The sequence below is a fragment of the Bufo gargarizans genome, chromosome 1, assembly GCF_014858855.1.
Source record: "Bufo gargarizans isolate SCDJY-AF-19 chromosome 1, ASM1485885v1, whole genome shotgun sequence".
NCBI classification, from domain to species: domain Eukaryota; kingdom Metazoa; phylum Chordata; class Amphibia; order Anura; family Bufonidae; genus Bufo; species Bufo gargarizans.
The window spans coordinates 67,028,259-67,038,743 of record NC_058080.1 but is presented as its reverse complement, the minus strand read 5'-3'; the positions used below and the strand labels follow the sequence as shown (position 1 = coordinate 67,038,743).

The window sequence follows — 10,485 nt, the reverse complement described above, 5'->3', positions numbered from 1 at the left end:
CTCCTGTCTCTGTGGCTTCGCAATGCTCTGGCATCAACATCCTGTTCACAGCCGCCACTGGACCGCTGCAGCCAATCACTGGACGTAGCAGTAACATTCTTTCAAACTTGCAGACTTGTGTGTTCTTTTTACCTCGTTGTGCTAATACTGTATGTGAATGAGCAATAGAAGTCATACTCACAAGTCGCTGGTACAAAACCTTTTGTACTTGTGAGTTTGACTTCTATTGCTCCCTCACATACAATATTGGCACAATGAGGTAAAAAGAACACACAAGTCTGCAAGTTTGAAAGACTGGTAGTACTGGGTTAAGCAGAGCTCCTGGCGTGGACTTGTAATTGCTACAGGTGACTGAAGTGCTTCATATTATACGAAGAAGTAACATGTCACCCATGTGGAACGTGACCCAGTGTTCAAAAAAAGGTCTTGCGACTATTTTTAGGCCAAAAACCTAAAATTAATTTTTGGGTGTAAAAATATTCATAAATGACCTCCATTCTGTGTAGAAATGAGTGAATTGATTCTCACAAATGGATTCTTCTCATCAGCAGGACTTCTTCACCTTTCCCCGACGGTGAGGATGTGCCCACCAGTTGCTAGACCGCAATGGCCGGACATTGAGCCAGACGCTGACAATTTCCTGGCATTTTTGTGCCCTTCTCGCCACATGGGAGTGACATGGGTGTGGTGGGGGCTGGGACTTCATCCCCGGAACATTTACTATCTTTTACTCCTGGAAACAGGCATGAAAGAGGAGTAAAATCTACTCAGTCAGGGGCTGTAGTCTTTATTACTCCAGGTACACGGACTGCTGGCACTGAGCCTAATTTATGACGATGCCTTGTCATAAATAAGGCACTTTCTTTGCCAGGAAATAAATATTGGCGTAATAAGCTGGTCTTTGTAAATGACCCCTAATGTTTTTCATTGATTTACAACCAGCTTTCATTCATCAGCAGTGGAAACAGCGACACCTACAGGCTGAAATACAAAAATCACACAAAAACAGAGCTGGTAATATAGCAATGTATTGGAGAGCCTGAATTATGGATAGCATAGGTAATTACATTATAGCAGTAGCTAAGTAGTAATGTTCCTATCGATATTATTTGTAGCATGTAGTTTAGTGAGCCGAGGAGGTGGAGAGCCGGGAGAAGAGGAGTGGTAGTTGTGGCAATTATAGGAGTTGTAGTGGTTCACTGTGGCTGTCCTCAATCTAACGCTCCCTGGGGCCATGTAATCGCATAGTTGCCAACTGTCCTGAATTTGCCAGGACTGTCCCTAATTTTCAGAGACAGTCCAGGCAAATTTGCGCTGTCCCAGGCCGAAAATGGGCAGGACACTACAAACCCCGCCAATAAATGTACGTGTCCTTCTGTTCATGGGTGGTGCATATATTCCCCGATTTTACCAACTGAGATGTTGGTAAGTATGCAGTCGTGGAGCAGTGAAGGTGATGGCAGTGATGTGGCCGGTTTTGTTGAACAGCAAACAGTTCCTTTACTGAGGAAATTTAGGCAGTTCATAACCAATGATAATTTCAGTTCAGTCTCTACAAGATACGTACACAATGGGGGTCAAGTATTTAGTTGCAAAAATAGTCACAAGTCCTTTTTTTTAACTTGACGTGCACCAATATCTATTTACAGGCTGGATTTACGCCATGGTCGGCAGTTGGGCGGGATTTGCACTTACTGGGGACATTTACTAAGATGGCTTTTTATGTCGGTCTTAGTTGTCACCCCTGCTTAGTAGTATATGGCTAATTTATGACAATGCATGCACCTCGTCATAAATTAGGCACATATATGGCAGTCCATTCGCCTGTCTGAAACACTACGCCAGCTCCTGGCAGATGTAGTTTTTTGTCTACTTTACCGCCTGTTTCCAGATGAAAAAGTAGTAAATTTGCCAGAGCTGAAGTTCTGGCCCTGACGAGGCCCCGAACGCATCTTAATCCCACCCATCTGTTGTACTTGCCGTAAAAATGCCTGTGCAACATTAAAATAGTTGCAAAAATACCCCTTGCAACTATTTTTTCGCCAGACAGGCTTTAATAAATGACCCCCACTGTCTGTCTTCCAGCAATCCTTCATTTTGGTGCCGCACAGTCTTTATATTCTGTACTAATTTCTCTCTCAGGGGATGGTAACTTTTCTTCAGCATTCAAGGATGGAGGCTTTTTGAGCCACCAGTCGGGCATGCTTGCAGAGATAGTCAATTACAGGTTGTATGAAGGTTACACCCTGTAGAATATTTACTTATTGAGAAATATTTGCCCTGAGCACAAAGCCACGATCTGTATATAAGCAGGAGCTCCGTCCCTTGTACTTCACTGTGCCTTTAGCAGCTGCCTGGAGAAGCCGAGACACTCAAATCCCATCCAAACATGGGTGAGCTGATAGCCGCAATCGAACAACTCATCAATGTCTTTGACCAATATGCCTCTACTGAGGGCAATAAAGACACTTTATCCAAAGGGGAATTGAAGACTATGATGGAGAAGGAACTGCCTGGACTCATGAAGGTAAGATGATGCCTTACATACAGTAGAAGTATACAGCTATCACCCATTATCTATATTATACTTTAGAAGATAATCGGGAAACGCAAAAATAGCAATCCCATAGTGACAGAATGTCTCCTGGCGGCTGCAGGATAGAAGGGGTGATGGCTCAGGAAGGAACCCATCAACAGAATACAAATTGGAGTTTATAGCAGTCTATATACTATGACTGGCGGAGCATTCTACAACCTCATGTATAGGGTTCAGTATCAGGGTCGTATTACCGTACGTTTAAGCACCGTGCCGATCTATTATAAGTTACCTATAACCTGCTATATGCTGAAACTGTACCTCAGTGTCCAGCTGATGGAAATATAGTGTTTTCTATTTATTTTAAATTTATTTATTTTTTGTAAATTTTAGAATTTTAAAGCCACAGTTTGGAACCTTCTGCCATATAGCACTTTTCCAGTCACTTTTTGCATCCTTTAAAGGGATTATCCAATGAATACTGTAAAAAATGAAAATCATACATAATCTAGTACAACCTCTTTATAAAAAATCTAGAACCAGTCCTGGACCTCACGTGGATCCAGAGATCTCCTGCTGTGTGCGATTTGCAACATAGAAGCCGTTACATTGTTGCAAAAACTGCATTATTTTTATGCATTTTTTGCCACATCAAAAATGCAGCACCGCTGCAACGTATGGCAGCATCTTCATAGTGCTCCCAACCAACCGATGAAAGAGTCTGTCCTGAATTTGGCAGAACTGTCTCTGATATTTAGACACAGTCCTGGCAAATTCCCACAGTCCCGGGATAAAAATGGGTGAGATTAACGAAAAGTTTGCCCATAAGTGGGTGCTCCCAGGTGGAGCCGGTGTATTCCAGGGGGCGTGGCTTACATGTCCCGATATTACCAACAGAATGGTTGGTAAGTATGGCCGATTAATGTGTTTATAGCCAATTGGTGCTTGTTCTGTCCGGGCAGTCGAAGAGGACCCTCAGTGCCACCAGGCAGTAGTGCTAATCACTAAGCCTCAGAGCTTTCTACTAAACTAGAACAGTTCCCATAGAACAAGGAAACATTTCCCAAACCCCTTTCTTTTGTAAAGTTCTGATATGTTCCCTTCTTGGGGATCTGTTCCTGTTTTTAGTGGAAAAAACTGAGCAGAGAACAAGCTGGTCCAAGGCTACTGAGAAATTAATAATGTGAGAAAAGAAGAAATGAATCGCACATACACTGCTAATGCTATGATCTCATCCTTGGGTTCCTGCAGGAATCAGCACTGAATAGCGCATGTGAACCACCTCCATGCTACATGCTAAATGAGGCATTTGTGTACATTTTGATCAAAAGGCAATAAGCCCACTCACCACGCCAAGGTTGCCTCTATGAGTGGGTCCTAACCTAAAATTGGTGCAGCGCTGCACGGCAACCACCAGCGCTGCGGCGCCATCCCAGCCGGCGGCGGGACCCAGTGGCCAAACAGCACCCCTGCTGCCTGACCATGCCATTCCTAGCTCTGGGCCCCACCAACCAGCCAGAAAAACAGCACAGTGGCCCCCGTGCAGCACCGCACCATGTGAACAGTTGTCAAAGCTCACCTGCTCTGAAGCTCACAGGAACTCCAACTGAGAGCATGATAGGCTAATTTAACCCCTACTACAGAATACTGGGCTAATTAAAATCACCTGGCTAGTGGAAGGAGTGCAGATCCAGGGACAGAATTCTATGCATTAAATAATGTGAGAAAAGAAGAAATGAATCGCACATCCACTGCTAATGCTATGATCTCATCCCTGCATTCCTGCAGGAGACAGCACTGAATAGTGCATGTGTACTACCTCCATGCTACATGCTAAATGAGGCATTTGTGTACTTTTCTCTCATTATTTAATACATAGAATTCAAGGCTACTGAGAACTGAGTCCTACAAAGGCAGCCTTTGTTTAGCAGCATTTCCTCAAATATGTATAAGATTTCAACTTTGCTGTAGAATTTTAATTATTTTTTTAAATAGTATATTTCTTTTAAAGAGGTTTACCAAGCTCCAGATATTGATGATCTATTCTCAGAATAAGTTAATAATATTTGATGGGTGGGGGTCTGACACCCTGCACCTCCACCAATCAGCTGTTCCCTGCAGCCTCAGGTGCTGGAACTAGCGCTTGAATGGAGCAGGAAGTAGAGAGCTCCGTTCAAAGTGTAGTGGCCATGTCGGGTTACTGCAACCCATCTTCCATTGAAGTGAAACTGAGCTGCCGTAACCCAGCACAAACACTACACTTTGAACAGAGCTGTCTGCTTCCTGCAGGTCATAAACATTTTAGTCCATACTGGCAGTTATACTTGTTCATACTGGTCATATGTGTTCAATTAAACCGGGAAATGGACAAAATAAAATTCTGGGAAATTTTCGGGAAAAAAGATGTTTTGTCCATGAACAATCTTTCTTACAAAAGATCTTTCATCTAAGTATCAGACGAAAATTTCAAACATGGCTGACTTCTTTCAGATAATGATGGTCTCACTTCGGTCAATTAAAACAATAGTTCGTTGTTAAATTTCACCAGATGATCATTTTGGTTGAAATTGTCGGTATATGGCTATCTTTGGAGTCTAATGCTGGTGACATGTAGCGTAAGGGGAATTTTCTAAATTTCTAATTTTCGCATTTTAAGGTCTTTGTTATGTAAATGTTCATGTTTATCGGTTCCTTCTTGACTATTTCAATTGTACAAAGAACCAAGGAGCTACTCTGATTCTAATTCATTTTCTATATTTTTTGGTCTAGAATGCGAAAGGTAAAGACGAGCGGGGCCAGCTTCTAAAGGACCTGGATAAAAATGGAGAGTCTCAAGTGGATTTTCAGGAATTTATGACATTTGTTGGTGCGCTCACCTTACTGAGGCACAAAAGATTTCAATAAACGTCTAAAAAATAATTATTTCAATCAATCTGGCTTTGAATAAAAGTTCAGTATATTCCATTTGTTTCTTTTTTTTTGTAGGGTTATGAACAGGTTGATATGGACATATATGATACATGATGGTTTAGAATGGGTGTGGATTAAAGTGTATCTGTTACCATGGTCAACTCTACTAAACCTAGAACTGACTATTATTATTTATATGCAAAAGAGATGCTTGGGGCACTGAGGGATTGGCCTAGCCCCTCGGAGGACCATTTCTAATTCTTCCTCTCCCCATTGCCACACTCTCTCAGTAAGATTAAAAGGGCCAGTCACCCTCACCAGTTAAGTGCCTGACCTCAAAATTTCGTGCATGCGCTGAGGGCAATTCTCAGAGTAAAAATCTCAGAGCAGTTCAATTCTCAGAGTGGTCCCACTAGTACTGCCGCTGGCGTATGCGCAAGATTTTGGGACCAAGCTTCAGAGAGGTGACGCTGCTTAGCCTTGTAATTCTCACTTGGAGGGGGATAAAAAAGGGGAGTGGCAGAGGTGAAGTGGTGCTCTGAGGGCTCATTTGCAGATGAATAAAAATAATAATTTCCCTGCAGTGGTAATACCAATTGCAACAAGATATGGCTCATTGCATTCAACATGATCAACCGTACTAGGAAGCTGTTTATAGGGTTGATCATTTTAAAGGTGTTCTCTGGTCCTCTTACGGATATTGATGGTCACTCTTCAGGATTAGGCATCAAGATTAGATTAGGGGGGGGGGGGGGCGACACACAAACCCTGCAACCCAACCAATCATCTATTTGTCATTTACCAGTCAGCACCATTCACTGTGGGTAGTGGATGGAGCTATTTATTTAGCTATTGAATTGAATGGGATCAGTGCAGCATTAAACATCCCACAATGGACAAAGCTGTTGTTCTGGAGCTGGACCTACAGTACTGCAGAACCGCTGATCGGCTGGGATTCGGAGTGTCAGACCACCACCAATCAGATATTGATGACCTATCCTGATAATATTCAATATTCCTGAAGGCCAAGGATAATTTTGTGGTTAACATTAGACATAGTTATATAATTATGTGGTTTAAAATAGTGAAGTGGTTAATGTGGGCCCAGGGCAAATTAGTTTACCAATGCATTTCATCTAAATCAGGGATGGCAAACTGCGGCTCTCCAGCTGTTGCAAAACTACAAATCTCAGCATGCCCTGTCTGCCTACAGCTATCAGCCTACAGCAGGGCATGATGGGATAACTACACGTTGCCACCAGCAACAAGTCTGCACGGCAACAGCGTCACGGTCAAACAACAATATGACTGTGACAGACCTACGAACTGCTAAAACCTGTGATCAGTTGTTATGGCAACCTGGCGTAGGACCTGGAAGCTTCTATTGGCTAATAAGGGACATGTGACTGTGTAAATGGCAGTTCGGATTTAAGTGAAAGGCTTGCTGGCTTCTAATGGCTAATGCAGGTAATTTTTGGGGAATATCTCAGAAACGTTACGTCCTAGAGAGCTGAGTCTAGAAACCCGGTCTAAAACCTTCCTGGACAACTGATGTACCTGTGTGCCAAATTTGGTGAAGATCAATCCAGTCGTTTGGTCGCGCATAAAGAACAGACAGACAGACAGAAACTCAATTTTATATATATAAGAGATAACTTTTACTGTTTTTTTTTAAAACCCCACATTATTAACTAATATTCCCTATAAATATACAACTGTATCAATATTCCAATAAGAGTTATTATTAGTGTCCGAAAACTTTGGTGGGGCATGGGTATAATCTCTGCCCAGCCCATCATTACTCACGATTTCACCTTCTTCAATCTTCCTGCACCAGTAGTGGTTCGTGACTAAAACAATATTCATAATGTTCATAGGATTCCTCTCATTCCATCCGAAATCCCATGGTCCTTTTCAGGGTGCCTCCCTAGAAGTGGGGTCATATCTGTTATATTTGGAGCCAGGTACCTGTACCTAGTTACTCCCTTATCTACCCCTACCTACAAGCGGAGCACCTGCCCCGAAAGGGGCAACCCCACTTCTCGGTGGCTAAACCCTCAAGAATCGCTTTTTCTACGCTCAATTTGGTACCAGACCTCCTATATTATTGTTCCAACGCGTTTCTTCAGTGTCTATGATGTCTGGTTCTTCAGGGGACCTTGGATGATGTAGGCTAGACACAGACAATGCTGATAATGTCGTGATGGCTTCCTCAGATATCTGGAAGTATACCTTTCCCCCAGGCCTTTGAATACTATCCCCACCTATTTCTAATTACTGTACCTTCATGTGTGCTCCAAACTGGGGGGAAAGTATCCATTGACCTAATGACTTTAGAGGATGCCCTTCAGGCTGGAAAGCATGGCTAAGGATGAACCTCTTAGGTGCACCTCTTAACACCCCCCACTGTTAGCAAGCACTGGACTAGATTTAATGAGCTAATCCATTGATAAACATCTGCCCGTATAAACCGACCTCATAAGAACCATCTGTTCAGTGGTGAACCAGATGTCTGAGTGCTGGCCCTACAAGCACGAATCAAGGGACACTAGACTTAGCTGGATTGAGCAAATAATGGCTTGATAGCAACTGCTCATCAACTGCAGAGGGCTGGGATGCCACAGACCTCAGCTGCAGTGTGGGCGTAATACAAGTCGCATGCATGAAGCATGAGTTTGTCCCCACTCTCTCTGGAGCGTGATAATTCCCTTGTCATTAAACCATCTGACAAGGGAAGTAACATTGTTGTAATGAATTGTGAACAGTATAAGGCCATGTGCCTCAGCATTCTTAGTGACAATTCATGTTATCGTGTGCTAGAGACAAATCCAATTGAAATATTTAGGAAAAAATTGAAGAGTCTTCTGGATGTAGCACAGGATCATGACCTGATCAGTCGGACGGAGTTAGATTTTTTGTTCCCCAAACATCCCCAGATCCCTTGTTTTTACGGATTGCCCAAGGTACACAAGGGGCTTGCACCATTAAAGGGACGTCCTATCGTCTCTGGGACTGGGAGTCTGACACATCCAATCAGTACATACGTGGATAGGATTCTGCGACCGTTTGCGGTGGCCCTATCCTCGTATGTACGTGATTCTATGGATGTGATTAAAAAATTGGAGGGGATCCATATTGGTGAGAACGTCATGCTGGCCAGTCTGGATGTGGAGGCCCTTTACAGCTCCATACCTCACGAAAAAGGGTGTGGAGTTGTGGCCTCATTTTTAAACCAACGTGGCATCCATTGCTGGCAGCATAACGAATTTGTTCTTGAACTGATGAAATTCATTATTGAACACAACTTTTTTATTTTTGATCACCGTATGTACCACCAGCTCAGGGGAGTGGCGATGGGGAGCCCATGTGCCCCCACCTTCGCTAATCTCTACCTGGGCTGGTGGGAACAACCAGAGATGGGCTGACCACATTAATTTGTGGTTACGTTACATCGATGATGTGCTGATTTTGTGGTCAGGAAGTGTAGATGATTTTAATAGCTTTGTTACGGACCTGAATTATAACACGATGGGACTTTTCTTTACATCAGAGATCCAGGAATCACAAATCACGTTCCTTGATCTGACTATCTTCAGGGACACGAATGGCAACATTGGTACACAGCTATTTCGTAAGGAGACTGCCACGAATAGTCTCCTTAGGTGGGACAGTTGCCACCCGTTGCCCCTGAAGAGGGGAATTCCTAAAGGCCAATACTTTTGAGTAAAGCGCAATTGTTTCAGTATGTCTGATTTTAGAATGGCGTCAAATGACTTACAGACCAGATTTAGAAGCAGGGGGTACCCGCAACATGTGTTAGGTAAGGCTTACCAACACTCGCTGGCCTTGAATCGGGATACCTTGCTCACATCTAAATCAGGACCATCTGAATCAGAACAACTGCGCATTGTGGCCACTTATGATGAAGCAAATAATACAGTAAGAGAGTTACTGACGACCTACTGGGGGATTTTAAAATCGGACCCCGATATTGCACATATGGTAGGCGATACACCTCTTATAACGTATAGATGTGGACGCAATTTGAGAGATCGTCTGGTCCACAGCTTCTTTCAGGCCCCTACTGTGCCGGCATACATACATAATTCCTCTGGGTAGCCATCTTATATGCTTCTGGCATATGTAAAAAAAAAACTGTGAACTCTCATCTTCCCGAAGCCTGGGTCACCTATGATATAGATGGACACTTTTATTACCACTACTCTTTGAGGCCGGCTATAAAAGGTCATAAAAGCTATACCAGGCCCAGCTCATCCTGTTCTTTAAGATAAGATCAGCTCGCTGTCAAGCCTGGCTGGAGCGTGACGTCATTAATTTCCAGGTCTGGTTTGAGGAGAGCTAATAGCCCTTAATTAGCTCTGGGCATAAAACCAGTCCATTTTCATATTTCATTTATGAATCAACTTATGCCCTTTCTGACACCAGATCCAGGCTCTATAGAGTATTGTGGTTAATTGGGTATCAAATATGACTAGAGGATGTGATTCCGTAGCTGACCTATGGGTGGTAGAAGAACTACAGGTCCCAGCATTACCGTGTGTGGTCTCATTCTGTAGGTAAATAAATAAGGATCGCAAATATGTATTCTGTATAAAAATATGCCGATGTATCAGGGAGATACGAGCTTAAGTATAATCCTCATTGTAGGAACTGAACTTTGATGGGGTCATAAAACACTTGGGGGCCAATCCCTAAGCTTCACAGTCACTCTGCTGCCATTGGCTGACAGGAGTAAGTCTCCTGCCCATGGGAGAGTTCATAAAAATCCATGCACAAGGACAGAGGAGAGAGACCCATGGAACATCACCAGACACTTAATTGGACATTGACAGCATATCCCTGTATCAGAAGAACTTTGAGGGTCTCCCCTGATACATACTGAAAAGGCGTTTGCAAGGATTCAAAAAGGACATATGAACGACCATCTGAAACCCTCCAGAGAAACTAAGTATTCTTTCATCTTTTTCCCTTTCATTTGAACTGTCGTGATTATTTATATTGTTATTATTATTCTGTAG

The 10,485-nt window shown here is 43.1% G+C and overlaps 1 protein-coding gene across 1 annotated transcript; it reads left to right on the top strand.

Annotated features, from left to right (window-relative positions):
• The first annotated feature begins 2,315 nt into the window (after positions 1-2,315).
• LOC122928221 (protein S100-P-like) lies at positions 2,316-5,500 on the top strand. The gene is made up of 2 exons (XM_044280876.1): positions 2,316-2,527; positions 5,306-5,500. The coding sequence occupies exons 1-2, from the start codon at positions 2,390-2,392 to the stop codon at positions 5,438-5,440; spliced, it is 273 nt and encodes a 90-aa protein (XP_044136811.1). The 5' UTR covers positions 2,316-2,389; the 3' UTR covers positions 5,441-5,500.
• Positions 5,501-10,485: the final 4,985 nt, after the last annotated feature.